Source organism: Nerophis lumbriciformis, linkage group LG28 (assembly GCF_033978685.3).
Source record: "Nerophis lumbriciformis linkage group LG28, RoL_Nlum_v2.1, whole genome shotgun sequence".
Lineage (NCBI taxonomy): Eukaryota > Metazoa > Chordata > Actinopteri > Syngnathiformes > Syngnathidae > Nerophis > Nerophis lumbriciformis.
The window spans coordinates 19,029,939-19,046,147 of NC_084575.2; the positions used below are offsets into that span (position 1 = coordinate 19,029,939).

The 16,209-nt window shown below is 39.4% G+C and overlaps 2 protein-coding genes across 4 annotated transcripts in view; both read right to left on the minus strand.

Moving 5' to 3' along the window:
- LOC133570952 (monocarboxylate transporter 2-like) overlaps positions 1-10,958 on the minus strand; it is a 33,370-nt gene extending 22,412 nt beyond the window's left edge. The window contains exons 1-2 of one of the 3 annotated variants that reach the window (XM_061923818.2): positions 10,798-10,938; positions 8,019-8,239 (exon numbers count right to left, since the gene is read on the minus strand). In XM_061923818.2, coding sequence (XP_061779802.2) covers positions 8,019-8,235 — 217 coding nt within the window. In that variant the 5' untranslated portion in view covers positions 8,236-8,239; positions 10,798-10,938. Of the gene's footprint in view, positions 1-8,018; positions 8,240-10,797 lie in introns of all 3 variants that reach the window. The other 2 variants (XM_061923819.2, XM_061923820.2) reach the window with 2 other exon arrangements.
- A 2,506-nt stretch (positions 10,959-13,464) lies between these two features.
- Positions 13,465-16,209, minus strand: part of kbtbd8 (kelch repeat and BTB (POZ) domain containing 8) — a 163,557-nt gene continuing 160,812 nt past the window's right edge. The window contains exon 6 of the mRNA XM_061923822.2: positions 13,465-16,196. Coding sequence (XP_061779806.1) covers positions 15,733-16,196 — 464 coding nt within the window. The 3' untranslated portion in view covers positions 13,465-15,732. The remainder of the gene's footprint in view (positions 16,197-16,209) is intronic.

Consider the following 16,209-nt stretch of genomic DNA (forward strand, 5'->3'; position numbering starts at 1 on the left):
TGTGGTTACAGGTCCAGAGTTTGGTAGTATTGTTGATATTCTGTCTATCCTTCCAGTCAGGGGCTTATTTCTTTTATTTCTATCTGCAGTTAAGCACAATGCTATCACGTTAGCTTTGTAGCTAAAGTGCTTCGCTGATGTATTGTCGTGGAGATAAAAGTCACTGTGAATGTCCATTTCGCGTTCTCGACTCTCATTTTCAAGAGGATATAGTATCCGAGGTGGTTTAAAATACAAATCCGTGATCCACAATAGAAAAAGGAGAGTGTGGGGAATCCAATGAGCCCTTGTACCTAAGTTACGGTCAGAGCGAAAAAAGATACGTCCTGCACTGCACTCTAGTCCTTCACTCTCACGTTTTTCATCCACAAATCTTTCATCCTCGCTCAAATTAATGGGGTAATCGTCGCTTTCTCGGTCCGAATCGCTCTCGCTGCTGGTGTAAACAATGGGGAAATGTGAGGAGACTTTCAACTTGTGACGTCACGCTACTTCCGGTACAGGTAAGGCTTTTTTTTTATCAGCGACCAAAAGTTGCGAACTTTATCGTCAATGTTCTCTACTAAATCCTTTCAGCAAAAATATGGCAATATCGCGAAATGATCAAGTATGACACACAGAATGGATCTGCTATCCCCGTTTAAATAAAAAAAATTCATTTCAGTAGGCCTTTAAGGGGGAACTGAACTTTTTTGAAATTTTGCCTATCATTCCTAATCCTTATGTTCTTCTTTTTCATACATTCTAAATCGTAAATAAACTTTAGTAAAAGTCAGCAAAAAATGGAGTCAATGAGAGTCGCTCTTTTCCACCTACAAAGCGCTCTAAAAAACTTCCCAAGAACTCCAACGTTTTATATATATGCTGTAAGCATATACGTAATGTAGTAACATGCACATTCATAATAACATGTTATTTTTACGTACAGCATTTTGCCCATTTTAAACATACGGCTTATTAATTTCACAATATTCACTTTTCCTGTGAACAACAAACCTACTACTCCCTACTTTACTTTGTAAAGACAAAAAAGACTGATTTTGGACAAATCTGGGCCACCTTCAGTCAACACAACAGGTCGAGCTGCAGTCTGGGTTAACAAACCTAAGTTCAGCCAACTGTATTCAAAGTGTGCAGTATGTCTACAACTCTGAAGTTTGAACCATCACCGTGTACAGTACATCATGTGTCTCATGCAACATGTTAGCACATGGTCCAAGACCTCAGTTCAGCAAGCAACAAATAATTAAGTCTGAGCATGTGATTTTCTTTTTCTTTGTACTTTTTAGGTGTTTTTGTAATAGTCACGATGGAATAAAAACATGGATAGGATCATCCGTACATCACATTAAACCTCAGCATACCTCACTGACCTTATTTCACTGAGCATCAAACTATTAACAGTGTTTTTCTTTGGCATTATCTTACAGGGTGTTTAAAAAGTCTACAAATCTTTAGGTCCTTGTTAATAGGCATTTAGGTTAAGACTTGAATATTTGTATTTGTTTTTACCATGGCTGTCATTATTTACACTATTAGGAGCGTCCCGATACAACATTTTCACTTCTGATACAATGCCGATATTGGAGCCTAGACTATTTGCGGATACCAATATTGATCCGATACGCTATCAGCACAAATTATACATATTTATTATTCTGTAGTGTGGAATGTTAGAAAATGCTTGACCAAGTGAAATGACTCAAACAAAAAATAATGGTAGGTATGAAAACACCAACCCATTTAATATTATGCATCTAAAACTACTTTTGCAGTCTTTAGGTTGAGGTGGCGTGGTGATTGTTTTCTTTGCAGATCATTTGTTAGGTTAAGATCATGACGCGTTGAAGGATACGGACACGTTTATTAGTGGATACTTTCTGATAAGCTTCTGCCTAAACGACTTTGTATATTAAATTAAAGTACCAATGATTGTCACACACACACTAGGTGTAGCGGGATTATTCTCCGCATTTGACCCATCACCCTTGATCACCCCCTGGGAGGTGAGGAGAGTAGTGGGCAGCAGCGGTGGCCGCGCCTGGGAATCATTTTTGGTGATTCAACCCCCAATTCCAACCCTTGATCCTGAGTGCCAAGCAGGGAGGTAATGGGTCCCAGTTTTATTGTCTTTGGTATGACTCGGCCGGGGTATATGTAAGTATATTCAACTAATTACTTGATACTTGATCATCAACTGCTATACTGTAGAGCCAAGGGATTATTTAGAATATTAAATAAGAATAGTATGGGCTTTTACAGAAGACATTTATATTCCCTATTACTTTAAAACATGTTTACAATAATATCTGAGTAATACTGTGTGATGTTCAGTATGGATTCCAAAAAGAAAGACCATGAAGACTTCAGTTTTTTTTCTGTTTTGCCCATTCCTCTTTGCAGCACCTCTCAAGCTCCATCAGGTTGGATGATAAGTGTTAACGTTCATCCAGGATGTCTCTGTACGTTGCTGCATTCATCTTTCCCTCTATCCTGACGAGTCTACCAGTTCCTGTCGCTGAAAAACATCCCCACTGCTTGATGCTGCCACCACCATGCTTTACTGTAGGGCAGTGTTGCCCAACCTTTTTTCCACCATTTTAACGGACCGGCTTTCCACATGTGACAAGATAAAAACGGCAAAAAAATGAGCATGAAAAATCAACTCACCATAACGCTGAAGAAGTGGGAGCCATGGGCGTGTTTCTTTGCAAAGAAATGGTCCCCGGCACGTTGATGGCATATACTGTATACCAGTTAGGGCTGGGCGATATGGCCTTTTATTAATATCTCAAAATTTTTAGGCCATGTCACGATATATCTCTTGGTATTTTGCCTTAGCCTTGAATTAACACTTCATGCATATAATCACACCAGTTGATGATTATATGTGTCTACATTAAAACATTCTTGTTCATACTGCATTAATATATGCTCATTTTACACTTTCATGCAGAGAGGGAAATCACAACTAAGTCAATTTACCAAAACTGTATTTATTAAACAGTTATTAAGCAGTGGCACAAACATTCATGTCATTTCAAAACAGAAAGTGCAAGATTGTCAGACATTTTAAAACAAGCTATTAGTGCACTTTTGTGCATGATGTCACTAAGATGACATATCAAAACAACACAAAATTAAAGTGCACTTTTTGTACAGATCGCCACTACAATAGTTTAAAAACAAATAAAGTGCACTTTTGTGCATGATGTCACACAAGATATTTCAATAACTGTCAAATAAAAATTATCTGCATAATAGGACATCAAATAGTGTATGTCCTTTGCTATGTGGTAGGTTACTGCGGACGTTATCTCCTGTTTTTGACTATTTTTTTCATACGGTGTTGATGTGGAAATGGTGTTGATGTGCAGGTTGCTTCGGCATTTTGTTGGGTGTGGCACCGGCCGAGATGTTGACATGCAGAGTTTCTAGCACTCTTCATTCTCTAGCGGGTGACTTTTCAAATGATGCTACAAATTAGTAGTCCTGCTACTTTTTGTCGCATCGCTTTTGTCGCATACTTGACATATAACGGTTGTCTGTTGAACATCTTCCCGCTTGAAGCCAAACTACCACCAGACGATGGACCCCGTGCTGTTTTTCTTGGGAATTAATTCTTGTTCCTCCATTTATTACCAGATTCGCACCTTCTCTCTCTCGTATTACCACTCGCACCGCTCCGCTTGCACCTGCCACAAAAGTTAGCTGCCACAGCTAACTTTACCTATGGTAAATTCCTCTCCGCTACCTCTCTGCTCGGCGAGTGTATGGCGTTGCACGCGCGACAGTATGTGACGTATGTAAGAAGATGCGCTTGTTTTATCTATCTGTGAGAAGGAGAGACAAGAGTGAGAAACGCCTGTAGTGTCATGCCCGCAGCTAAAAACTACTGCGTGAGAATGCATACTCACGATATAGTCATTTTCTTTATCGCACAGAGATAAACCTGTGATATATCGAGTATATCCGATATATCGCACAGCCTTAATATCAGTGTTTCTTAACACTGGTAGTGTTGGGCCGCGAGCGCCCCCTAGAATGTAATATATGTGTTTTTCAGCTGTGGTCTGTATAGGCAGCAGTGATACTTAGTTGTAATACACTTTTGGCAGTTATGACATTATAAAACAAACAGAAGAAGTCTGGCGCTAATGTCATAGAGAAATTTCTTAAGCGCAAAAATTATGATTAGTAGGGTTGTCCCGATACCAATATTTTAGTACCGGTAACGGTACCAAAATGTATTTCGATACTTTTCGGTACATTTCTGAATAAGGGACACCACAAAAAAATGCATTATTAGCTTTATTTTAACAAAAAATCTTACGGTACATTAAACATGTTTCTTATTGCAATAGAAGAACAATTTTGTCCTTAAATAAAATAGTGAACATACTATAGACAACTTGTCTTTTAGTAGTAAGTAAGCAAACAAGTATGCAGTAAAATATTGTGTCATTTTTCATTCTATTTTGTTAAAATTATGAGGGACAAGCTGTAAAAATGTATTATTAATCCACTTGTTGATTTACAGTTAATATCTGGCTATTTTCCGTTTCAACATGTTCTATCTACACTTCTGTTCAAATTAAATAATCACTTATTTTTCTGTTGTTTGGATACCTTACATTAGTTCTGGATGATACTACAAATTTAGGTATCGTTCCGATACCAAGTCATTACAGAATCATACATTGGTCATATTCAAAGTCCTCATGTGTCCAGGGAGTTTATAAACATAATATGAATTTTAAAAAAAGGAAAAAGGATTTTGTGACGATAAAAAATATTGACGTAATCATAGTAATATCGACTAGATACGCTATTGTACTTTGTATCATTACAGCGGATGTTAGGTGTAGATCCACCCATGGCATTTGTTTACATACAGGGGTGCTAGCTTGTTGTTAGTGGTTAGCTATCGTATCCTCCTACGGTGTGTAGTGAAGCATGTTTAGCTATTCCTCGTCCTGCAGGGATGATACTTGTAAGAAACTTACTTTAAGTTTAAGGTGAGGATTAGTGATTTAGAAGTAGCTAAAACACTGCCGACTGCGGCTGGACATTCGCCGCTAGCTAGCCATGTCTTAAAGCACCTCTTCCTAAAAGCTTTACAGTGTTATAACTTCACCTTTATCTTTAGTTTTTAGGCCAAAATGCATCTGTTCTCCCTTTTCTGTCTACACACCGTGTCTGCTTGTAAGTACTCAGTGATTGTGCGCTGCTGAACATGCTCCTCTGCTCGCAAAACCAGCAATGTCACGACGTGATGATGCACCGTCATACCCGGGAACCGGTACTTTTCAAACAGAGTATAGTACCGTTTTTGATTCATTAGTACCGCGATGCTATACTGGTACCGGTATACCATACAACCCTAGTGGTGAAGCTGTATTTTCATTTGCACTTTAATTTTATTGACAGTTTAGTTAAGAAACATATTTATTGTTATTTTGTCTATTTATTTTAGCACAACATAATACATATTGTATGTAAATGTATTGTTTATTTGGTTAGTACTTCTTTTTCAAATCAGCCTGACCTAAGCCTAAGGTTTATTTGTTAAATTAATAATATAATCTTTGTGATTAACACATTTTCTATAATTTGACAAGGTAGTAAACTGTAAGTAGGTTAGATAGAATTATTGAATATGATCCAAATCAAGAGTAAGATTACGAATTCAGTATTAATATTGGAGTGGTCTCCGGGCTCCTCTTACTGGAAAAGGTCAAAAAGGTCAAAGAACCCCTGCTATATGCAATGACCCTGCAGGACACTGCAGATGGAAATTAGCCTTTGGCTACAATCTGGTACATTAACATTTTATATGTCCATTGATTGTCCCATGTACTATAACAAAGGAGTAGTAATATACATCTGTTAACAAGCTTATTGGTGCGTTTAGTGGGCAAGGCAAAAGTTAAGTCGGAGAAAATGCGGTAGTTTATAAAATAATTAATGTTTCTTTGCGGCCCTTGGAACATCAGACCAGAGCATTTTGTTTCTCATGGTCTGAAAGTATTTCAGGTGAATTTTGGCAAACTTTTTTTTTTTTTATGAAGAAATGTATATATTTTATTTATTTATGCATTTATTTATTTGACAGGGACAGTACAATTAAACATTGCTACCCACAAGTAACCGATGTCAAAGTACATAAGACTTCTAGCCACAGGCTAATTTGCAACCCTTGTCCCTGGTTAGGCTTTTAAAAAAAGATGGCTTCCGTCTGGCCTCGAGGCCTAATTGGTGGATTGCTGCAGAGACGATTGTCCTAGTGCAGGGGTCGGCAACCTTTACCAGTCAAAGAGCCATTTTGACCATTTTCACAAATTAAAGAAAATAATGGGAGCCACAAAAATCTTTTGAAATTTAAAATGAAATAACACTGCATACAACGTTTTTTTTTTGCTTTGTGCTATGTATAAACCAAAGGTCTCAGACACGTGGCCCACACCTTAATATGAAAATGTAATGTTAGTGCACCCCGCGGGTTTAATATGAATGGCGCTTGACAGCGTCATACTTGTCAACCCTACCGATTTTTCCGGCAGACTACGAATTTCAGGGAAACTATTCTCTCGAACGTGCCGTGATGGTACAGCATTTAGCGCCCACTACAACCAGCGTGCAGGCCCAGTCACACGTTGTATGGGGCTTCTGCTTGCTCACGTAAGTGACAGCAAGGCATACTTGCTCAACAACCACACAGGTTACACTGACGGTGGCGGTATAAAAAACTTTAACAGTCTTACTAATAATGCGCCACACTGTGAACCCACACCAAACAAAAATGACAAACACATTTCGGGAGAACATCTGCACCGTAACACAACATAAACACAACAGAACAAATACCCAGAATCCCATGCAGCCCTAACTCTTCCGGGCTACATTATACACCCCCGCTACCAAACCCCGCCCACCTCAGCCGACGCACGGAGGGGGAGGGCGGGGGGGGGGATTTGAGGGAGCAGGGTTGGGGTGGGGGCGGGGTTTGGTGGTAGCAGGGGTGTATAATGTAGCCCGGAAGAGTCAGGGCTGCATGGGATTCTGGGTATTTGTTCTGTTGCGTTTATGTTGTGTTAAGGTGCAGATGTTCTCCCGAAATGTGTTTGTCATTCTTGTTTGGTTTTGGTTCAAAGTGTGGCGCATTATTAGTAAGAGTGTTAAAGTTGTTTTATATGGCCACCGTCAGTGTAACCTGTGTGGCTGTTGACCAAGTATGCCTTGCTGTCATTTACATGTGCGAGTTGAAGATGCATATAACAAGAGGCTGGGCTGGCACACTGTTAATACAGATTGTAGAGAGCGTTAAATGCTGTACCATCATGGCACACCCTTATTATTATTGTAAGGGTGAAAATCGGAGAATATTAATCCCGGGAGTTTTCTGCGAGAGGCTCTGAAATCCGGAAGTCTCCCGGGAAATTCGGGGGGGGTCGGCAAGTATGCAGCTGAGCCGCATCAGAGTGATCAAAGAGCCGCATGCGGCTCCGGAGCTGCGGGTTGCCGACCCCTGTCCTAGTGGAAGGTTCTCCTCTCTCCACAGAGACAATCAGGTTTTTGGTCACCTCCCTGATGAGACTAAGATGAATGCAGCAATGTGCAGAGACATCCTGGATGAAAACCAACGCTCACCATCCAACTTGATGGGAGCTTCAGATGTGCTGCAAAGAGGAATGGGCGAGACCGCCCAAAGATAGGTGTGCCAAGCTTGTGGCATCATATTTGAGGCTTTAATTGCTGACAAATATGCATCAACAAAGTTTTGAGCAAAGGCTGTGAATATTAAATGAACATGTGTTTTTTTATGTTCAATACATTTGCACAAAAAAAATTAAAACCTTTCTACATTGTCATTGAGTATTTTCTGTAGAATGCTGAGGACAAACATGAATCTATTCCATTTTGAAATAAGGCTGTAACATAACAAAATGTGTAAGCGCCGTGAATACATTCTGGATACACTGTATTTCATGTAACAAAATCAGACCAAGTGTACTCACCGCCAGCATACATGGCTGCTAACATAATTGAAGAAATCCATGCTATATCACTGTAGCTGGCCTCCAAGTCTGCCTGAATCTCCTTGAAGAAAATTGAGAGGGCTTTTGGAGTAGAATAAGCGAACCCAATGGAGATATGAGCCCCGATCACCACCATCCAGCCCCAGCCACCATCTGGAGGTCTGAAGGCCACATCATTGGTTGGTGCAATTGGCATGTTCCTAATGAGAGTGGGCAGCAATTGTCAGTCATTTAAAAGCATAATAAAACAGTAAAACCAAGTTAATTGTGGATGACTGTTGGTAATGTGTTGCCAACTTCCTAATGGGTGACCCTCATTTGACACAATGATGTTAGAATACAATAGAATAGGCTTTTATTGTCATTGCACATTAAGGTGTTTGCTCACTTAAGACAGTTGTAAACACTATGTCCTCTGAGCAAACACGAGAAAGCTAGAATATAGCATGGGGTGTCCAAAGTGCAGCCCGGGGACCATTTGCGGTCTGCGCTTTGTTTTCTGTTGGCCCGCGACACATTAAAGAGACTAAATAAAACACTTCCCGGGTTTGAAAGTAGAAAAACGAAACTGGCCTAGTTTCCCCCCAAAATGGGACCTGAAAACCAAAATTACGTTTAATACAGTTGTATAAAGTTTTTGATGATTCCCATGCGTCCTGTAATGATCATGTTAGGGTTGTACGGTATACCGCTGTTGGTATAGTACCGCGATACTAATGAATCATATTCGGTACTTCACCGCCTCTAAAAAGTACCTAAATTTGTGGTATCATCCAAAACTAATGCAAAGTATCCAAACAACAGAAGAATAAGTGATTATTACATTTTAACAGAAGTGTAGATAGAACATGTTAAAAGAGAAAGTAAGCAGATATTAACAGTAAATGAACAAGTAGATTAATAATTCATTTTCTACCACTTGTGCTTAATAATTTTGACAAAATAATAGAATGGAAAATGACACATGTTACTGCATATATCAGCAGACTAAATTAGGGGTCTTTGTTTGCTTACTTACTACTAAAAGACAAGTTGTCTTCTATGTTCACTATTTTATTTAAGGACAAACTTGCAATAAGAAACATATGTGTAATGTACCGTAATATTTTTTGTTAAAAATAAAGCCAAAAATGCAATTTTTTGTGGTCCCCTTTATTTAGAAAAGTATCGAAATACATTTTGGTACCGGTACCAAAATATTGGTATCGGGACAACACTAGATCATGTCTACAAATGTGTGGGTGGGCTACAGCCTGCAAACAATGTAGTTAGCGGTTTGATTGATTGATTGATTGAGACTTGTATTAGTAGATTGCACAGTACAGAACCCATACTGTACAATTGACCACTAAATGGCAACACCCGAATAAGTTTTTCAACTTGTTTAAGTCGGGGTCCACGTTAATCAATTCATGGTACAAATATATACTATCAACATAAAACAGTCATCACACAAGTTAATCATCAGAGTGGGATGTGGAGGGGGTTGTGGCGGGGGGGTTAGGTTTGGTTGATATCAGCACTTCAGTCATCAACAATTATATCATCTGAGAAATGGACATTGTAACAGTGTAGGTCTCATTTGGTAGGATATGTACAGTGAGCAGTGAACATAGTGAGCTCAGATAGCATAAGAACAAGTATATACATTTGATTATTTACATTTGATTAATTACAATCCGGGGAGGTGGGATGTGGTGGGGGGATGGTGTTAGTCTAGGGTTGTAGTTGCCTGGAGGTGTTCTTTTAGTGCGGTTTTGAAGGAGGATAGAGATACACTGTCTTTTACACCTGTTGGGAGTGCATTCCATATTGATGTGGCATAAAAGGAGAATGAGTTAAGACCTTCGTTAGATCGGAATCTGGGTTTAACGTGGTTTTGGGATCTCCCCCTGGTGTTGTGGTTATGGCGGTCATTTACGTTATGGAAGTAGTTTGACATGTACTTCGGTATCAGGGAGGTGTAGCGAATTTTATAGACTAGGCTCAGTGCAAGTTGTTTTACTCTGTCCTCCACCTTGAGCCAGCCCACTTTGGAGAAGTGGTACAATAATAATAGAGTAAAGAATATTGAGGAAAAGTAATATCTCAAGGGGGTTAAAATAGGCAAGACAATTTAATTTTAGAGCACAATTCTTATGCAGGACAATTCAAAAGTATGTACAAATGTATACATTTAAAAATAATTAATATTATACGTTATGTTACCTATAGCACGAAGCTAGTATGTGGATGTTTTCTTCCGATAGTTTACCATATATTGGCCTACATGGTACTGGTTTTAGTATCCTTAATGTACAAAATGTTACAAAATGCTTACTGTAAATATTTCGGTTTAAAATAACACAAAATACGCGTAAGTTTATTGGTTATTCAACACTTAAGAGTGTTCACACAGAAGTAATGGAGCACCTTTGAGTCAATAATAGACGGAATGTGACAGTTACAACCGTGGCATCGTATCACTCACTACACGTGGAAAGACTTCGTCTTGCCTGACTCAACGAAGCCATTCATATGCACTTCAGACTACAATAGAATTTAAAACTTGATTTTTTTTTAATTTTTTTTTTTTACAAAAAGCATCCGACAAAGGTGTATGGCAGCGACTAACCAGATAGTCATTAGACGTAACCGAACGAGTAAATATTTGATGAATAAATATTTGATTTCTCCTGGTAGTTACAGGAAACACATTACAAACGTGTACTTTTAAACAGCGTGGAGTACATTAAAAATGTGTTTTGGGAGATCTTACCGTTCTTTAGAAGCCTTGGCGACAACAAATACAAATGCGAGTTAGCCAAACTTTCCATACGTAGCTGCTCTTTTGGTCACGTGGTCGGCGGCGTGGAGTCAGGATGTTGGCGTGTACGCGCCGCGCGTGCTCGCTCCCGACCATTGGATTAGTTTATGTCAAAGGGGACTATGCAATTTTATAAAAAACACATGACTACACATGGTTTAAAAAGCCAGAAATTAGCCAGAAGGCTAGTTTTCATCTGTAGTCCCTTGGCCATGATGTAAAAAAGGCAGTAAAATTACAATTAAAAAAAAAAAGAGAGAAAAAGAAAAAAAAAGCACCCAATATACAATATGATAAAAAAATAAAATACAACATCACAACATAACATTGGCATCAAAACAGGCTCATATTTTAGTGCTGGCAGCTGTAGAAGCCACATTTTCAATGTTTTTTTTTCTGAAGGCCTTAAAAGTTGTGACCAGTTTATCCTCCTCAGGTACTGAGTTCCACACATTTGCGCTCCTTACTGACCAGGCCGACTTACTGAAAGTGTTCCTGTGCAGAGGAATACAACAGTCACCTCTGACAGAGCCTCGAGTGACACCCTCACGACTGTTTTTTTTGGCTGATGAACTCTGCCAGAGGATCTGGAGCCAATCCATGCAGTACTTTATAGGTCACTTTTAAGCAGTGACGTGCGGTGAGGTTGATGGCTGGTGAGGCACTGACTTCATCACAGTCAGATTTACAAACATATGAACCCTAAAGAGTATCTTATTCACCATTTGATTGGCAGCAGTTAACGGGTTATGTTTAAAAGCTCATACCAGCATTCTTCCCTGCTTGGCACTCAGCATCAAGGCTTGGAATTGGGGGTTAAATCACCAAAAATGATTCCCAGGCGCGGCGCTGCTGCTGCCCACTGCTCCCCTCACCTCCCAGGGGGTGAACAAGGGGATGGGTCAAATGCAGAGGACAAATTTCATTACACCTAGTGTGTGTGTGACAATCATTGGTACTTTAACTTAACTTTAAACATACAAACTGTAGCACACAAAAAAGCACATTTAATAAAAAAACGTTATTATGGTCTTACCTTTACTTATAAATTAAGTCCACGCGCCGCAACTAAAGCCCTCACTTAAACTTTCCACGTGCAAGATTGAATCTATTTAAAAAAAGTGTAACTGAGGGTTTATAAATGTCGCCTATACTGTATGAAACTACAAAATAACAAAGTTTACACGAGGACCACTTTATTTACCTTCTTTCAAAAACCTCCGCAACGTGTCATCACTTCCGCTCTTAGCGCCTTCAAAATAAGAGCTCAAGGCATATACTGTATTAACAGCGCATAACAGAAACTAAACATCACAAAGAGGAAAGCCCATGAAAATAGGTTACAAAAGTTATTTAATAAGAAGCCAAAAAGTGCAAAAACAATAATGTTCGTGTTGGACGAGTTGTGAATTAGATACACCTGCAGTCTGCAGGTGTACCTAATGTGGTGGCCCTGCAGTCATTCACAACTCCTCCAACACGAACATTATTGTTTTTGCACTTTTTGGCTTCTTATGAAATAACTTTTTTAAATAGATTCAATCTTGCACGTGGAAAGTTTAAGTGCGGGCTTTAGTTGATATAACAATTCTACGGCAGGGGTGCAGGAGGCGGGATTACTGGAGCCTCAGCCAGTGCGTCTTTTGCAGCCGTTTTATGATCGCTCAGCACAAGAAATACGTTACACACATACAGTTGTTGACAAAATACACTGTACATTATATACCTCAGCTAACTAAACTATGGAAATGTATAATATAATTCATATAGCAATACAGTCTCACTGCACAGCAGGCCAGCAGTTATCCGAGTCCGCAATCCATGTTGAGGCACAACTGAGTGACGTGCCTCAACTGGCTGCTGTTCACCGCACCGTCTCTTCTCAGTATTTGAACGGCAAATGTGAAAATTCAGCGATTTTGAATAAAAATAATCTAAAACTGGTGAAGTTAAATGGAAAATAACTTTATAGTATAATCACTGGATACATATAACAATTTAATTAATTTTTTTCCTTTTTACATTTTTTTTCTTTCCATGACTGCACGTCACTGCTTTTAAGTCTGCAAATGTGTGAAGACTGTCCAAGTTTAAAATGCTGTATTTTTTTAGGATGGCACAGTGATGATAGTGCCTATTTTTTTTTTTAATCCATAACCTTTATTGCTTGTGTACACAAGATTTCCAATGTTGTTGGGTTTTTTTTTAACTCTGATCAGCCTAACTATTACCTAGGTAAGGCAATAGTTGAAGTGGCTGAAAATCATCAAATGCAAATACAATTTTGCAGCTTCAGTTGACATTTCATTTCGAATTGCACGGAAATTTGTGAGATTAAACTTGATAATTTCACACAATTTCCCAGGGCACACGGTCAATTTGCCAATATGGGCTTTAAAGGAAAGCTATGAATCTATAATTAACCCAATATATTTACATTGGCTGACAATTTGTATTTTTTCTCCATTTATATGTATGTCAGGGTCAGATGATACTTTTTTTGTTTTAGTTACATACATGCCTACAGTTTTACAAACGTTTAACTGCCGACAGCTAAACAGACCATAATACAATTTCAGCACTTTTCGATGTACAGCATGTACAAAAAAGGGACATCTCTTGCCTTTTAATTGTTTTATTTTCAAGTTATGTGCAACGTGAATTTTCACAGTTGAGCTCAACCACCACTATAAACCATTACCCAAAAGAGACAAGTGGAGGAAAAAAGAGAAAAGCACAAGGAAAACACGGTGAAATAGCACCCAAACGCACACACGGGTAATGAGATGAACCATGACGTAACACACGCAAAACTTCCCTAGCTTGTTTTACTGTAAGTCGTGACTGGTGTTCAGAATATAGTTTATCTGTAATGCTTATCAGGTGAGACTAAAATGGGGGGAAAACAATCCAAATGTATCACTTGTGCATGTAAGCTTCAGGATAAATCTACATGAACTAAATAGAAAATAACATAAGAAAGGGGGGGAGGGGACAATAGAGACAACACAAATAACACACTGAGATTTCAAGTTATAAAAGAAACTGAAATTTAAAAACTGTGCAAGTACAGCAAACCTATAGTACAGTATACTACGCATAACAAAAAAAAAAAAAAAAAAAATACAGTACTGTTTTTTCAGTAGAAATCCTGAGTTATCCGTTCCTGGTTCACCGACTGTAGCTGTGTGGGTGAAGCTTCATCTTGTTCTAACTCTACGGTGATCAAATTCATCACAAATGGTTACTTCCCTTGGATGATTGTTATGAGATTACGGAACCTCTTTCAGGGTGGGGGGGTCACTCTTGAGATAAAAGTGTAAGGGGGTGTGTAGTGCAAAGATGACACAGGAACTTGCGTAAAAAAAAATGAAAACGCCTCTTAGCGTTGGCGTTTCTTCTTCTGTGTAAGATTGTCGAAAAACAAAGGAAAGCAGCACCGACTGTTAGTCCTCTGCGTGTAAGATGGATTCATGAAGGGTGCTTCGCAAGTCTGTAGTCCAGTTCTGTTGAAGTGGAGAGTGAATCAGTGCAATGCTGAGTTTAAGACTTTTCAGATATTGTTCATCAAGAGGAACACTTTTCAAGTCAGATGCCCCTACTTACAGCCACAGGCACATTGGCATTGTGAGTGACCTGCACTAAATTCCATGTCTCTTCAAGCCTGCACCCATGCACCAATGGAACTAAAGTGATTTCACTACCAGACAGAAGCACACAAAACACACTTACACTAAAGTCATATGAAGACAAGTAGCCTAAATCACAGTTCCAAGAGTTATTGCTACTACATCATTATTTTCCGACATCCAGAGCAGCTTTTACAAGACCTCAAATGCGGTTTTTTTGGCATTTAAGCGAAAGGCTGTTTTAACCTTTTCCAACTTGTTGGAATTTACATTTCGGAAAGCAACCTATACAGAGCTCAATGCTCCACTGAGCTGTTCACAGTTGCTTCACAAACACAAAATGGCCTGAAATGTCCTTATTATTCTCCTCCTAATGGAACATCGCTGAAGTCTCTGAGGTAAGCCTGGTCGTTGGTCTGAACTTCCCACTTAGTATTGACACAAAGTTCACTATTGTCATTTCTCCAATGTGGAGAGGGAGTATTTGAACATTAAACATGAAATGTTGTCCTCGCATATGACACAAAATGGACGCCAACTCATGGATTGGGTGGCACGGGCCACCTACGCAAGTGGATTCTCAAAACCAAATGTAAAAATAGCTCAGAAGCCACATAGTGTATTGTTTGACACACGGACGTTTGTGGAAGAGCGCTGGACATTGAAATATCGTACAAGCTTCAGAAACAATATTGTACATTACTACAACTACAGTTCAAAATAAAAGTCACCTATGAAAGGAGCTTTAGAGATTTGACTTGAAGGGGCATCTACACAAACCTCAGAGCCAACAAACTAACGATGAGTTATGGTACTCATCTTACCCGTATCAATATATAGTTTATATAAGTATTTATGTTCATCGTATATATAGTTTTAGTATATATAGAATTTTACTTTATGTTTAGATGTAGCATCCATTTCTCGAGAGAGCACATCAACTTTGCAGCTAAAACAACATAGAACAGCATGGCTCAAAAATTAGCAAGCACGTTGAATAATTGCACTTATGATTCATTGTACGGTTTTCTAGAGCAAGCATCAGTGTGGGTAATTGGTGCTGTCTGGAAAAAAAATACTGCAAACTTTAAAAGCACCCCTGTCTTGATCTTATTAAACCAAAAGGTTAAACGGCTTAAGACTTATCAAAATAATGGTCTTTGTGGTGCAAACCCCGAGGTAAGACCAGGCACAAGGCGGGCAGGACCACACCGTTCCCTCTGTCTCAGTTTAGGTTCACAAAACGAGCCAAGCTACCTCAGAGCACCCTTTGTAGACACTGTGGGTAGAGTTTGGCCACCACACATTCAAAATGGCGGCCCAAATCCCAGAGACGGTCGGGTGTCTCATAGACTTTGGTCCATAAGTCTGCCTCGTCGTCATACTGGTATAGGGAGTTCTTGCGGCTGGTGCGGAACACATGCTCCTCCACCATGACTTGTGTGGCCCGTACAAACAGATGTAGTTTGCCTTGCAGCAGCATGGCCTTGATGTACGGGTTTGTGGCTTGATCAAAGGGAAGATCTCTCTTACGGCTCCAGCTGTTCTTCTCAATGTCGTAGACCTCCACTGTGAAGGTACGCTGGTGATTCTTGCAGATGCCCCCGATGAAGTAAATACAGTTCTTGTACAGGGCAACCAGACTCTGGCTCCGAGGGACGCTCATCGGGGAAAGATGACTCCAGTAGTCCTTGCGAGGGTCAAAGCAGAAGAAATATTCACCTGAGGAGAGTAA